The following is a 15,814-nucleotide window of genomic DNA, read 5'->3' on the forward strand; positions in this document are numbered from 1 at the left end:
CGTGCTTTCAAACTGCTAGGTTGGCAGGAGCAGGGACCGAGCAACGGGAGCTCACCCCGTCACGGGGCTTCGAACCGCCGACCTTCTGATCGGCAAGTCCTAGGCTCTGTGGTTTAACCCACAGAGCCACCATTATTAGGTAGTTACAATAGATTTGGCTGGACTTGCTGGCAGGCCACCGTGGGAGGAGGTTTAGTCCACCTGCCCAGACTATCCAAGATACATTGACAGCAACGTGAGCTGTCAATCAAGGATCCAGGCAGAATGCTTAATTCTTTGTTCTTTGTTCTTTCTACAGCCAGAAATCTAACTGGAGATCTAATCAATATTTTTATGGCAGGCAGAAGAGGTTTTCTATACCAGCCCTTTGGAAAGCTCTACATTCCAGAATTCAAAAGGCACAGCTGCTGCTCTCACAGCAGAACAAGAATTTGACTTCGCTCCAGAAGAAGTAGTGTCAGTAATGCTCTTGCGTAGGGCCCCAACTGCATAGGGATGCAAAGCAAGGATGTTTTGAGACAGTTCTCAAGCTGGCCAGTTTTTATCCCTAAAGCATTGACTTTATTAGAACATTTAAAAAAAAATTCTGGAAACTTCAGTTCAGCCAAAATGGGGCGGAGAGATTATTAATGGTGACTAGTAGATATCAGCATATCATGTCAACGTTTCATCATTTGCATGGGCTTCCAGTCCATTTCAATTCAAAGAGGTGGTAATAAACTTTAAAGTCTTAACAGTCTTGGGGCCAGGTTGCCTGAAGGATCCCCTCTTCCAGGATATATTGGCTCAGATTTTAAAATCTTCATCAGAAGTCATTCTTTAGGTCCTCCCAACATAAAAAGGTGGATAGGTGGTACTAGGGAGTGACTAGTGGTGACACACTGGTTATGGAATGCCCTCCCCAGTGAGGCTTGCCTGGAACCTACCATATTTTTCCGTGTATAAGACGCCCCCTATTTTTGAGGACTCAAAATTTAGAAAATGGGGAGACATTGCCCCTGTGTATAAGACTATCCTCCCCTTTTAACATTATTTTTAGTAAAAAAACACACCCTAGTCTTATACATGGAAAAGTACGGTATATTAATGCATTTTGGGCATTATAAGAAAACATTTAAAGTTTTTTAAAAATCATGTTTCAGTATCTTTAGTCCTTGGGTAAATATTTTTAGGATGTTTTAATGCCGTGTTGGACTGATTTTGTGCTGCCTGTGTCAGTTATGCAGATAGTTATGTTGATCGTGGGTTTTTTAAGGGTGGGATTCACTTAACAAAATCCCAACAGCTTTATCGACTGCCTCTATTTAAACCTGGCTTATTTTGTATAGCATGTAGGTTTTAATGCAAAGTGACAGATGACAAATTACTGGATGCTGTATTAGTTCATGGTATCAGAACGGCTGCAACTGATGAATAACATTAGAGATCAGAATTGTTTGTAAGAGGACACAGAAAGATACTTTTAGTTACAGTATTTACCACCATAGGATTTTTGCTGTTGTCATCTTCATGATCAAAAATGATATCACTTTCAGAATCCGCTGCTGGCCTAAATCAACAGATGAAAAAGGAGAACATCAAAATCCTCGAAAAGCAGTGTTTTTCAAGCAATGTTCTATGGATACCTGAATTTCTTCAGAAGCTTATCAAATGTGTCCTGAGGGAGCCTTTGGCAAGTGGACACAGGAACAGAGTGCCCTTCCAACATAAGAGGAAACCCACTTAATTCCAACCCCTTCAAAGCCAGTTAACATGGGAATGTCCACTCAAATGTCTTCAAATGAAAAACTGCATGTGCAGAAATACCCATCAAGAGATTAAAAATTACAGACAGAACTTTCACATCACCTCAAAACACAACCTTTTATAAGAGGGGCAGTTCAGAATTCCGATGCACAGCATTTAAGTGATAAGGTACTGAGCGATTAGGTACCGTGATGTGTAAATGCATGTGCAGATTAACTTTAAGGAGGTTTCCAATGCATTTCATAGACTGATATGCTAATAGATCGAAAGCAAGTCAGTATCCAAACCCTATGAAGTCAGATACATTAGCTTGGATCTAGCATTCCTGTGAGTGGAACTCTGCTCACTGGATGCTCCCACTAGTGGGAGATGGAGACATGAAGTAATCTTTACTGATTCCTTCTTCCCACCACACACCCCTGTAAATCTGTTCAAGAGGGTTGAGGAGAAATCAGCAAAAGTCTCCCTGGTCCTTAACTAGAGGGAGGACGACTGAGTTTCCACTGGATTGCTGTCCCTTCACCCTATTTTGTTAATATTGCTAATGTTTTATAGACAGGAATGCAGTCGTACTTCGTGAATCCTATAATATGATTTTTTATGTAGCTGTGATGTTTAGCTTATTATTTAGTTGTTTTGTTAACAATGTTACATAGATGGTAACTGTTTTATTTGGGATTGTTTTGCTGATGATTTGTTAAGTATTCTATATGATTTATGATGTATTCGTGAAGTTATTTTAATCTTTTGTTTGTAAGCTGCTTTGGGATTTATTTGAACAAAAAGTGGCATAGAAATAGAATCAATCAATCAATCAAAACAGAAGGAGCTCTTCCATCCCTGGCAGGGCAGGACCCAATCTACTGACAGTAAATGCCTTATAGGAGAAACGAAAGAAACCTACGCCCCTACTCACAAGAATGACTGTGCAAATACACCTCCATCTTCATCCTCGTCATCATCACTGGATTCCTGATCCCCTCCACTGAACCTGGCACTTGATGATCTCTCACATGAGGTGCTCCACTCCACTGAACTGGTCAGAACAGGAGGAGGGGCATTTGCTTCTATGTCATCCATGGACTCCGCTTCACTCTTTCCATTCTGAGCCAGTTTGTCAGCCATTTTCTTCCCTTCCGTGGTTTCCGATGTCGGAGTACTGAGCAAAGGCCTCTCGTGCTTCTCTATCCACGCGTTGTAATAGCGCACAATGTTCTCATGATTCAGGCGTGATAACAAGGTCACTTCTCCTTTAATTCTTCGAAACTGCTTGCTTGTGGGATTGATGTGAATTCGCTTTACCGCGTAACAGCAGCCATCCAGTTTGTTCTGCACCTGCCCAATGGAAATTACATGACAGATGTTTCAATCAAAATCATAAAAGAAGCTCCTTCCGGGAAACTCCTCATCCCCTTATCAGCCAATTGCACGCTCCATGGAACAAAATCTGTCTGACGCAGCATACTGTATATACCTTGATGACAGCTCCAAAGGCCCCTTTACCAAGCAATTGTAACTCTTCAAACTCATTGTAATAACGAGAAAATTGCTTCTGTGTTTCTGTGACAAAGACATCGCTTGCATATTGACTGCAGGGGATAACAGTTTCAATATCATCTATTCCTGTTGAATCTGAAACAAAAAAAAAAGTCACTGAGAAGGAAAGAACAAATCAGCAATTCCATGTTAAATGATGACAATCAAGAGTGTGCATGATGCATAATGTGATGCATTAAGAACCTCTGTTGAGATGCGGGTCTATTCTTCTCCATGTGCTGTGTTTGCTGCAGCAGTCATTGCCAAGTCATATTGGCAGATGTTTCAAACCACTTCAATCAATACAAGAGGCAAGTTGAAGCCAATTCGTGAAAGGAAATGCTAAGGACCATGTAGAGATTTATATTTTATAGCCATCCCAGCTGTGTTTACAGTTTAAATTTAACTCAGTTGAAAAGACATGTGCCAACCACCACTACTAAACCTGTCGATCGAACACAAAAGCATTGAAGCTCCAACAATAGATAACACTACCTGGCTAAGCCATTCCACAGTCAAGGCTCAAAACAAGGTATCCTTCTTTAGTTACCCAGAAAGACGATGGACTGGCAATATTTTCAAGCTGATTATAGAAGGATGGACGGACGGAAGGAAGGAAATAAATTATCCCCACAGGCAAAAAGATAAAGCACTAGTAGTAGCAGGAGCAGCCTATTCTGTTTCATCACCTGAGGCAAAACAGGAAGGTGCCATCTGCTCTGCTGCAGCCTCACTTAGTGGAGCTGCACACCTGCAGCTTCTGGGTTCTGGCAAGATCTTGCGAGAGGTCCACAAGCTCTTGTCAGAACCCAGAAGCCGTCACCACTTCTCCTTGCTTCTCTGGTGGCAGGCACCCATGGAGGCAGTGCCCCTTCGATTCCACTGTCTGAAGCAGCTGCCTCAGCCTGCCTAATGGATGGGGCGGCCCTGTGGGATAACAATCCATTCAAGAAAATAATGTAGTCAGGAGCCAAATTCCATAAAATGACTGAAATCTGTTTCAGTGTTATACTTTGGCTACTTCCAACGCTCAAATGCTTGCCTATTGTGTCTTTTAAAGAAAACGTCTTATTTAAGTTTAAGGCTGTCTATGACTGCATTGAAATAGCATGAGCTTTCATGGATTCTTCCTTCCTTAGATGCCAATGTGGAACAGCAGGCTATAGTTGGAGGTTGGTTGATATACTTCAACAATTTTGCTTTTATTCTTATCTATGTATGCAATATGTTTTGTTTAATGAGTTATTTACTCCTAGGGCTTTACTTTCTGCCTCTGGGAACATTTTAAAGTTGCCGTCAAGGAATAATAATAATAATAAAAATCTTTTATGGTTGACTATTTACCTTCTGGGCTTTCTTCCATCACAACTACCTGTGGTGGGTTTATAAAACTGTGTTGCAATAGCTGCTGAGGGCTCCACCTTTCTTTATCTTCCAAACAAACACACCTGAATGGAATTCAAAATAATGCATGTTTAACGATGGTTTTAGGAACATGGGAAGCTGCTCAATGCCAAGTCAGATAACTGGTGACCCATTTTTGCAGAGCACTGGGCATGCAAGGGCCAACAATCAGCTGACCACCAGAGCTTAAGAAGCGCTGCGCACATGGCCTTGAAGATGCATTTTAGTGGTCCTGCACCTGCACCTGATGCCATAAACAATGTCAGGTGCAAGGCAGGTGGGCATGGCTTGGCGAGAATGATTTCATGGGCCAAATGAGGGCCTGGCAGGCCTAACTAGGCCTGTAGCAAGAGTTCCCTACCGCCAACCCAGATCCTGAAATAGTTCCTTTGCTTTGTAATCTTTGAGTACATCTATGATTCGGGGTCCTTCCAACTCCACAATTCTATGATTCCATCTTTAAAATACAGTCGTACCTTGGAAGTCGAATGGAATCCGTTCCAGAAGTCCATTCGACTGCCAAAACCAAAGTGTGGCTTCTAATTGGCTGCAGGAAGGTCCTGCAGCCAATCGGAAGCCCTGGAAGCCCTGTCAGACGTTCAGCTTCCCAAAATAGTTCGCAAACAGGAACAGTCACTTCCAGATTTGCGGCATTCAGGAGCCAAAACGTTCAGGAACTAAGCAGTTTGACTTCCAAGGCATGACTGTACCATGAATCCTCAGCCCAATTTATGCTGAATTATAAGCATTCTTGTTAAATGTATATGCTTTTATTTGATTGGAAAGCGTAAAAAATAATAATTAGATAGGCGCATACTTTTTCAGAAAGTCTTGAAAGTCAGCAGGCAAATCATTTGGAATTGTGACTGGATATTCCTTAGTCATTTGTCCCTGGCTGAGGGAAAGCAGCATCAACCCTAACCGCCAAACATCTCCTTTCTTCCCTGGCTTGTTCGGCAAGGCATCCTCACTAAATCGAACTTTGGGTTGTTCAAAAACATCCTCCTTGCAGATATCCGCCAAGCGTTTGGAAATACTGTAGTCTGTCAGTTTGATATTTCCTTCACTATCCACCAGAATGCTGGACGCGCTCAGAACCTTGTGCACCACTGAATTGCTGTGTAGGTAGTCAAGAGCAGACAAAACTTGGTTTGTGTAATGACGCAGCTGATCCATAGGAAGGGGGGTCTCTTTGTCCAAGTACGTAGAAAGGCTGGCTCCACCAATGTGTTCCACCAAAATGTCCACCACAATTGAGTCACTGTGCTCTTTAAAGGCCATCGACAGGTAACGGACTATGTTGGGGTGGTTTAACTTCATCAGAGAACTGAACTCCGATTCTGCTCCCTGTATCTGTTCAAAAGAAACAAATCCAGTGACTCACATTTGTATCACCTCTCATTTACCCTGATGCCCAATGGTGGACAAAATCCTGTCCCAGATGCACTTTTCACTGCAGAATTTACACAGAAGTAGTCTACAATGAAGTCCATCTAGGGCACCGATAGATATAGGAATAAGCCACACCCCAAATTCCAGCCACTTACCATTTATGGTTTTCTGCTTGTACACAAAAAGCACATGGGGCAAAAATAAAAGTTAAAAATCCCAAATTATTTTGCATTCGGGGGTATTTTTATTTTTGTCTAAGCCATTTTAGCAGGCTAGGGAAAGTAGTTTTACAGTAAAAACTGACCCAGAGCAGCAGTTTTAAGTACCCATATACAAAGGTCTTTTTTTCTGAATCCACAACCACAACCTGGGACCAAAAAAAAAAATATCCAAAAAAGTTTATTGGTTCTGGCCACTGGGGTGCTTTTTTGTTCTACCCAATGGCAAGTATTCAGATTAATAATAATAATAAGCAGCAGCCTTGTGGAGTTTTACAAACAAAAACTGATCCCAGGAAGTAGATTTACATGCCCTTCTGCAGGCACCACACACACATGGATTTGTTTGGGGGTCATTTTACTGCCCAGAGATATGTTGAAATTTGGCTTGGAGTAGTAAAATGTCCCCAAAAGTGTGTGCTTTTTAGTTTGAATCATGAAGGGGATTTTCATACACGGCTGCACCTCTTACAGGTAAACTGAGCCAATACAAAAAGCCAAAATATACACCTACATCCCTCCAGGTTTTAAAAGCCCTTAGAAAAAAACTCTCTTGACTCCCTAGACATTCCTCTTGTGGTTTATTATGATTCTTTTCAAAAACGATTGATGCAGGCTTCTACATAAGTGCTGAAGAAGCCGAACAATGTAACATCATTTTCAATGAGGTCGTTTCAGCTTCTTAATGATCCACTACTATTTCAGTATTAAGAAGTGCCCACATGAGCACAAGGCAGAACAACACATACAAATGGGCGATTACCTGCTTTTTGCATTTTTCAACCTTTTCCTGCTCTTGACTTGTGAGGAATTTCCCCATTTTCTTTTGCCACTGAAGTACCCACTCATGGACCAGGACGAAGTTGCCAGTGTACAACTCCAAACCATTGTAGACTGATTTACCAAGCTGCTCATCCTTGTCTGCACAGAGAAATACAAAAGGCTTGTGTGTGGATGCTTCAGCTTTTGAAGCAGATGCTTACAGATTAACAAATATCATTATAATGAGCTACTCCTGTAAACCTCTATGCTGGCCAATACATCCTTTCAACATTCCTTCGAACAGTCAAAAGCCACACAAAAGGAGGTTTGTTCAACATTTGTATGGCTTTTAACAATTCTACCAAACTGGTATAATCTGGATACTGCAAAGGTTCATAAAAATCTTGCAGTGAGAAATCTTAAATCTTCACTGTCAAAAAAGGAAAAGAGGGCCACCCAGGCAAGGCAGAGAGCTGCCACTAGGCTTTGCTGGCTATTACTGCCAATGTTTCTAATTGCAAGAGGGACAAGCCACTATTCAGTTTAAAATGTGCAAAGCACTGGCTACATATATAGCTTGCTCCTGCATAATAATAATAATAATAATAATAATAATAAATTTTATTTATATCCCGCCCTCCCCAGCCGAAGCCGGGCTCAGGGCGGCTAACAACAATCAAATAATCAAACAATCAAATAATCAAACATTCTAAAAATATTTCATATTGTATTCATTCCTTTCCTTGGATCCTGGGCACATTTATTCCCCATGTGAGCAAGTGTGCTAGAGAAGTGATCTTTAATGTAAGTGGAAGTTTCTTAAATTGTACCTTAGTACAGTCAAACCTAGGCTCCCGAACACCGAAAACCTGGAAGTAAATGCTTCAGTTTTCGAACATTTTTCAGAAGCCGAACGTCCAAAGAGGCTTCCGCTTGAGTGCAGGAAGCTCCTGCAACCAATCAGAAGCCACGCCTCCGTTGCCGAACATTTCGGAAGCCAAATGGAGTTCCGGAACGGGTTACGTTCGACAACCAAGGTTTGACTGTATTTGTTTCATTGCCTACCATAGCAACTCACTAGAGTCAAAATTACTTCAAAAGTAAAGCAAATATGTGTCCTTATTAATTAAATCACAATTAAAGTTTTAGCTGGTTTTTTCAAAAAATCAACTAAAACCATTTCATTCTAATATTAACAGGTTGTTTCACATAGTTGAACAGCTTTGACTCCGTACTGCCAGGGAACGAACCAAATACAGCTTTCATTGCTCCTTCATTTCTATATAGAAAAAACGCACCAAAGGTTCTCAATGCATGGCAGTTCTTCCATTTACCTATGCACTTTCCTTTGTGTACCCTGAGTAGACCAATACTACTGGCATTGAAATTCAGAATTTCAGAAGTTCCCGGAGATTCTTCACTACTGCATGCCGAATGCTGACGCTCTCTCCTACAAAGCAACCAAACACAATTATGTTTTGAGGTGCTCATATATGCTCAAGAAAAGCAATTTAATTCAGTGGCCCCAAGTACTACTACAAGTGAACAGTCTTAACAGCAAGTTCATGCATTTTCAATAGCATTAGGTTCAGTGGCATTTTCAGTTGTTGCTATTTAAAATGTTCAGAAAAGCCACAGCAACACATAGCAAAGGCCTGTGGTTAGAGTGCCAGTCACTGCGACTCCAATTTTGTACTCTGCCAGGCAGGGCATGAATCCTGCAAACCTCTTTGATAAACCTACACTCCTGAGATCTCCATCTTAAAAGGAAAACCTTATTTTAAAAATTACAGCATGGTAATTGATGTGCTTGATGTGCTGTGTGTCCATTTGTATTCATCTGTCACCATACAGCCGTTTGCATGGTCGACAGATGACACTGTGGACTACAGTGTGATGAGAGAGGAAGATGCCCAGAAGCAGTGGTCAGCTGGTTTGATAGGCCACCACAACCTACCATGAAAAGTGGCAGAACAGCACAGAAATGAGGAAGGTGCCCAGACGTGACAACCAACTAGCCTAGTAATCCACCACTGCCTATTAGAATTAGCAGTCAGCCTGGATATGGAAGCAGCAGCAGCCGATCTCCAGGCTGGCCACCTCTCTGGGCCTCTTCCCCATGCTAATCCTCCTGCCAGACCAACTATTCATCCCACTTGGCTGCAGCAGTGGCATGAGGTGGGGTGGGAATAGGGTTAGTGGGTTGGGAATGGGGAGGGTTTGACAAGGTGGAAAAGGGGGGGGGCTGGCAAGCAGGGACATGGCCCCTAGTACTCCACAGAAACATACCCGATAAAAGTTCAAATGCACTTGCTCTATTTGTAAAGCAAATAATGACTTTACACCCCCTACGTATAGTTGTAAGATTATTAGCGCTACACATAAGTACAGTATGCCTGCCTACAAATCAATGTGCACAACTAGAGGCTGATAACTTTGTATGTGTGCTTGTACATCGTGTGTAATAGGGTGCAAGTGCATACATTTTCACTGAAACACTCCCATTCCATTCAGAAGGACAGCTATACATACTTGGAACGCCCTGTGGAATTTGCACGGTATTTATTGTTCCCTCCATGTTCTGTAACACCTCCATTTAAACTGGACGTTACTTTGTTCCCTGTGATATCTCTACCGACAGATATTTCCTGGTTTGTCAAAGCAGCACTTTCCAAACGCTCCTGGAAACACAGAAACACAGGGGATAGCTTGATTGCACCCCAATTCTTTAAATACATAAACATGCAAAGCCCCTGTGAACCTCCACTTTGGGTTTTCTGGAGAGGGGGTTGGTCAGCATCTCCTTAAAGATTCAGTATTGTTTCTTCTGCAGTATTACTTGCAACATCATGATCAATAATGTGCACTTCCAGGTTCACAGTGATGTGCGCATGCACGGTCGTGTGTTCTTTGAATGCACAAGAAGGGGGATGCCTGTATATTTTGTACACCGCCTTGGGACATACGTGGAAGGTGATAAATAAACAACAACGGCAGCAACACCAGAGGGAATAACAGAAGTAACACTACTGTGTAACATCCAAGGGTGAAAGCAACCCATGCTAGAAGCATCTGGGGACTTTAAGCAATGGATAGATGGATACAGAATCCACATCGCACAAAATCTACTTGACTAAATAGTATATATTAAGCCATAGATGGCAACCCAATAGGGACTACAAACAGCATTGCTTCTCTGCCTCAACCCTGATACACACTATGATTCTGTCACATGGGGATAGGGAATAATTATGTCTTCATAACTTTGAAATCTCACTGTCCACCTGCTTCTGGTATGGAGAAATCTTTATTTCTGTGTTTGCAGGCTCCAAAATGAGATTGTAGACATAGAAGTTTCAAAGCAATTTGTAAGGAATTCCAATAGTTACAAAAGCATGATACAACCACTTCTAGTAACTTGGCATAACAAAAGGAGAATGTTGAAAATACCTGTTTTGCTATTTCTTTCCTTTTTCTTTCTTCTCTCTTTTCTTCTTCCCTCCTCTGAATCTCATCAAGAATTTCACGTTGCTGAAATAAACATTACTGCAATGAAATTTTCTGTACTCTTGCTTCAGTAAGAGTTTATTGAGAAAACTTATCTGCTGAAGAAGACACCCTTAAACAGTATAAATATTGCTCTGCCAAGAGAGAATGCAAGGAAAAACTTGTCACCAAAACAGAGCTTCTTAACTAAACTTAGTTTCAAGTCTACGTGTTAAAGACAGGCTACTACAGAAATAGTGCAAATAATAGTACTGGGTCAAAATCTTTGATGAAGTTCAAAAGGTCACCTAAAGTTTAACTTCCTTACATCAGCAAAGAGGAATGCGGATGACCACATGGGCTTGATCTGCAGGCACAATAGGCCATGACTTATTTTGAAAACAAACAGGGCCCACTACCATCTATCTCTCCCATTTTCAAATCTTGGTGGATTCAAAAACAGCATGAAGTTAGGGGGTTGCTGTTCTGGAAACACAACAAAAGCATATTTTTTTTAAAAAAAGGGACTCACTAAATGTGATGTGCAATCTTCATCCCACTGTTTTCAGATACAAAAACAATTTTAATAGTTCACAACCGGAGATTCCAGCTGATTGAGGGCTCATATGAAATGGGTGGGGCAGGACAGAAATCTTAAATTTCATGCTCTCACCATCTGCTCTTCTTTCCTCCTAAGGTCTTGGATTCGCCGCTCTTCTTCCAGAGCGAGCCTTTCTTGTTCTTTTTGCTGATTCTTTAGCATTTCTTCATGGAAAGATTTTAAAGGTGGTTTATTGTATTCACTGAGAAATGATTGTACGTAATCTGCTAATTCAAATATCATCACCTGGAGAGGAAAGGCAAATGCAAAATCTGATTTTAGCAAACTGTTCGCAGCGTGTTCTAATCCTATTTGCGTGTGAGCAAGTACCAGTGACTTCAGTGGAGCTCAATGCCAGCGCCAGTAAATCTCTGCCAAACATAGCAAAATAAAAGCCAATGCACAACCACTCATATTTCTTTGCATGTATTTTAGTTATGAAAATCCAAACTGCTTCTGCTGAATGCATTACTTGCCACTAAAAACAGCCATGCATGAAACCAATTTAGTATTATATTTATATGTGCCTAAATGATGCTGGTAAAAAAGCAGCAGCACCACTTCTCAGCAGTGTGTTTTAGAGCATAGTTATAGGGGGGAAAGCCACATCTATTTTTTCCTCCCTTTTAAATATGATCATCAATCAGTATTTGACATTCATGTTAATCATTAGATAATGTATGTGGAACATTATTAATGATATTCTGTCAGAATGGTGACAATTAAAGATGACATTATAAACACTAATCATATCAGCGAAGAGAAGAATTTAATTCCCAATCATACTAATTGAATTCTTTAAAATTATGCAGTCTACCTACTGAATAAGATCTGAACATGCATTCATCTTCATCTAAGTATAGAATTAAAAGTATTCTGAATAGATAATCAGGATTTTCCACGTACCAGGTGATTAGCAACATTCTTTTCTGTAAACGATAATATACTCTAAATTGCAACTGCTGTAGGAATTAAAATATCATTATCCTTCTCAAGGCCAAATCTGTATTTGTAACTGTGGGAAATTGCATTTGGTCACAACCACACCACTCAAGGCACACTCAAAGGACCAAGGTAACTCTAGTGTCACTCTCACAGAACTACAATTCCCAGCCTCCTTAACAAACTACAGTTCCCAGGATTCTTTGGGGAAAGCCATGTGCTTTAAATGTATGATATGGATATGACTCTAGTTCTGACTGGCTGAAAACATTCGGATGGACTAGGGCGGTTAGCTAGGCTTCTGCTTAGTTCTGAAAAGTAACGTTCAGCTGGTACAATGCTCATTTCCTCTAGCAATAAAATTGGATTTTCTAATTTATCAAAATAGATACAATCCAGATGGCTGCTAACAGGAAAGGCTTCCTCCGACATGCTAGCTGTAGCAATATTAAAGCAGTTGCTTGCAAAACAGATCTATTCCTATTTGTGCTAATCTTTTGATTTTTATATTGCGTAGTAAAAAAGTAGGATGGAGATGCTATGTGAAGTAGCAAAAAAACCCAAAAACTTTTTCTTCTCCTGTCTTGATATGAGGGAAGCTAGTATCATTTGTATGTTTCATACAGCTATGAAGTACTTCTAGTAACAATATCCAAACACTCTTAATATTTTGCGACAATTTATACTATACATTTATATCCCTTTTTCCCATTAACACCTTTAATACTTTAATATAATAATACTAATATAACAAGTCCCACCAACCTACAAAGCATCCGATTGAGAGCAATATAAAAGTTAAAATGCCAAGCAGTACAAACAGGTCCTCTGGGAAGATAGTGCAACAGTATTATTGTCATGGCCAGAAAAGGCTCTGCTTCACGTCCCTTAACTTTCTCAAGCTTAACTTTACAAACAGTGGAGAACTAAGCACGTTTACTTTCACACTGAGATTAAGTTCCACTGTTGTTGGCTAACCATCTAACGACAAACTCCACATAATGGGTTCGATTTGTTTTAAATTAAGTCATGGGATTAACCTAACCTCATTCGATACAGATATATCCCCCGACTCTAAACCAGTTATTATGAATATGCTATTGTGTGATTTATGAACTGAAATAATTCATGGGGTGCCTGGGAATGACGTCATTCACTTTTGCTTCTAACAGACATTTCTGTCAACTTTCAATAGGGTCACTTTCTATTAATCATGACCATCTGAAATGACATTGTCAAATGAGCTTTATTGTGCTAGGCCAAGTCTTGATATGGCCTCCCCTACACCTAGCTAGGCACAAACCCTGCAATACGGTGGGTACCGTCAGAATGGTTAGAAGAACACAGTACCAAACATAATAGCACTAAAGGTACACACACAAAATTTGCTATAGTGACAATGCCGCTCAGTATCAAGGACAAAATCAACACGCTCACCTCTCCGCAACGTTCTTTTGCCAATTCCTCTAGTCTGGATTTTAACAAGTTAATGTTTTCATTTGACAACCCCTTTGCATTTTGAAGCTCAATTTCTGGAACTCTAGAGGAGGGGGAAGAGTAACCAAGACAAGAATTGAGATTTTATATCATCCAAATAAGCTGTACTTTGAAAGTGTATAGTTTTTATTCACCCTGTTTTTATAAGCAGCTGGCTCACAAGAAATCTTGCCAAATTACAAAAACTGACCAGAATTCTATGGTAAAGACACACAACACACGTCTTCTAAGAAGACTAATATGAATTCCATCATGTTTATAACCTGTGCATGCTAAATTTCTAAATATGCACGGCAGCAAGCATGGCAGTAAACAACTCAGAGAGGACACAGGATGGGATTTTAGAAGGAACTGTGAATCCTAATAAAAGAGAAACTATTCCGTTTGATGTTGTAATATCAATATCACTCTCTTTCATTTGGGAGTCGGCAGTATGAAGCACTACTTCCGTTATTCCACACACTCAGAAACATGTTTTGTTTTGTTTTTTGAAATGATATTTATTAGAGTTTCAAAAAGAGTTACAAAAGTAAAAAAGAAATAGAAATAGAAAAAAGAAACAAAAAATAAAAAATACAGAAAAAATAAAAACAATTAAAAGTAAATCCATCTTTCCATGTCTTGCCTTTCATTCACTTATTTCCCTGACCTCCTCACACCTCCCTTTTTTGTATTCCAGTTCAAATGGTTACTTCAGCAAATCCTTTCCCTCTTTGTTTTTATCTTAATTCTTTATCTTAATATATTATAGCTTTACATTTTCACCTGTTAACAATCCATTTTTACATACTCCTTTTTAACATTGCTGCTAAAACCACTTAATTTCATTCCGACATCATTTTAACATTCATTAATTTTGCAATGTTTCTGTAGATAATCTTTAAATTTCTTCCAATCTTCTTCCACTGACTCTTCTCCCTGGTCTCGGATTCTGCCAGTCATTTCCGCCAATTCCATATACTCCATCACCTTCATCTGCCATTCTTCCAGGGTGGGTAGATCTTGTGTCTTCCAATACTTTGCAATGAGTATTCTTGCTGCTGTTGTAGCATACATAAAGAAAGTTCTATCCTTCTTTAACACCAATTGGCCGACCATGCCCAGGAGAAAGGCCTCTGGTTTCTTCAAGAAGGTATATTTAAATACCTTTTTCATTTCATTATAAATCATCTCCCAGAAAACCTTAATCCTTGGGCACGTCCAGCAAAGGTGAAAGAATGTACCTTCATTTTCTTTACATTTCCAACATTTATTGTCGGGCAAATGATAGATTTTTGCAAGCTTGACTGGTGTCATGTACCACCTGTAAATCATTTTCATAATATTCTCTCTTAAGGCATTACATGCCGTAAATTTCATACCTGTGGTCCACAACTGTTCCCAGTCAGCAAACATAATGTTATGTCCAACATCTTGTGCCCATTTTATCATAGCAGATTTTACCGTTTCATCCTCCGTATTCCATTTCAACAGCAAGTTATACATTCTTGATAGTATCTTAGTTTTGGGATCTAACAGTTCTGTTTCCAATTTTGATTTTTCCACCTGGAAGCCAATTTTCTTGTCCAGATTGTAGGCCTCCCTTATTTGATAATAATGAAGCCAATCTCGCACTTTATCTTTAAGTTTCTCAAAACTCTGCAGTTTCAGTTTTTCTCCTTCTTGTTCCAAAATCTCCCAATATTTCGGCCATTTGGCCTCCATATTGAGCTTTTTCTGAGCCTTCGCTTCCATCGGTGATAACCACCTTGGGGTTTTATTTTCAAGTAAGTCTTTATATCTTATCCAGACATTAAACAATGCTTTCCTGACAATATGGTTTTTAAATGCTTTATGTGCTTTAACCTTGTCATTCGACAGATATGCATGCCACCCAAAAACGTTATTAAAACCTTCTAAATCCAAAATGTCTGTGTTCTCAAGAAGCAGCCATTCTTTCAGCCAGCAAAATGCTGCTGATTCATAATAAAGTTTAAGGTCTGGCAGGGCAAATCCACCTCCTTCCTTTGCATCGGTTAATATTTTAAATTTTATTCTGGGCTTCTTGCCCTGCCAGACAAATCTAGAAACATCTCTCTGCCACTTCTTGAAGCAGTCCATTTTGTCCAAAATTTGCAATGATTGAAACAAAAACAACATTCTTGGCAATACATTCATCTTTATAGCAGCAATACAGCCTAGCAAGGAAAGCTTCAAATTTGACCATATTTCTAGATCCTTTTTCACTTCT

General features: G+C 40.0%; 1 protein-coding gene and 1 long non-coding RNA gene across 2 annotated transcripts in view; one reads left to right on the forward strand and one right to left on the reverse strand.

Moving 5' to 3' along the window:
- EIF2AK4 (eukaryotic translation initiation factor 2 alpha kinase 4) overlaps positions 1-15,814 on the reverse strand; it is a 46,462-nt gene that overhangs the window by 22,472 nt on the left and 8,176 nt on the right. The window contains exons 3-13 of the mRNA XM_083609959.1: positions 13,525-13,627; positions 11,218-11,391; positions 10,509-10,589; positions 9,591-9,739; positions 8,393-8,508; positions 7,060-7,217; positions 5,504-6,039; positions 4,627-4,730; positions 3,221-3,378; positions 2,663-3,081; positions 1,480-1,549 (exon numbers count right to left, since the gene is read on the reverse strand). Of these exons, the coding sequence (XP_083466085.1) occupies positions 1,480-1,549; positions 2,663-3,081; positions 3,221-3,378; positions 4,627-4,730; positions 5,504-6,039; positions 7,060-7,217; positions 8,393-8,508; positions 9,591-9,739; positions 10,509-10,589; positions 11,218-11,391; positions 13,525-13,627 (2,068 nt within the window). The remainder of the gene's footprint in view (positions 1-1,479; positions 1,550-2,662; positions 3,082-3,220; positions 3,379-4,626; positions 4,731-5,503; positions 6,040-7,059; positions 7,218-8,392; positions 8,509-9,590; positions 9,740-10,508; positions 10,590-11,217; positions 11,392-13,524; positions 13,628-15,814) is intronic.
- On the forward strand, positions 140-4,619 carry LOC310766586. The gene is made up of 2 exons (XR_014550272.1): positions 140-2,128; positions 2,599-4,619. It is a non-coding gene; the product is annotated as an uncharacterized lncRNA (long non-coding RNA).

The sequence above is a fragment of the Podarcis filfolensis genome, assembly GCF_964270895.1.
Source record: "Podarcis filfolensis genome assembly, chromosome: 1".
NCBI classification, from domain to species: Eukaryota; Metazoa; Chordata; class Lepidosauria; order Squamata; family Lacertidae; genus Podarcis; species Podarcis filfolensis.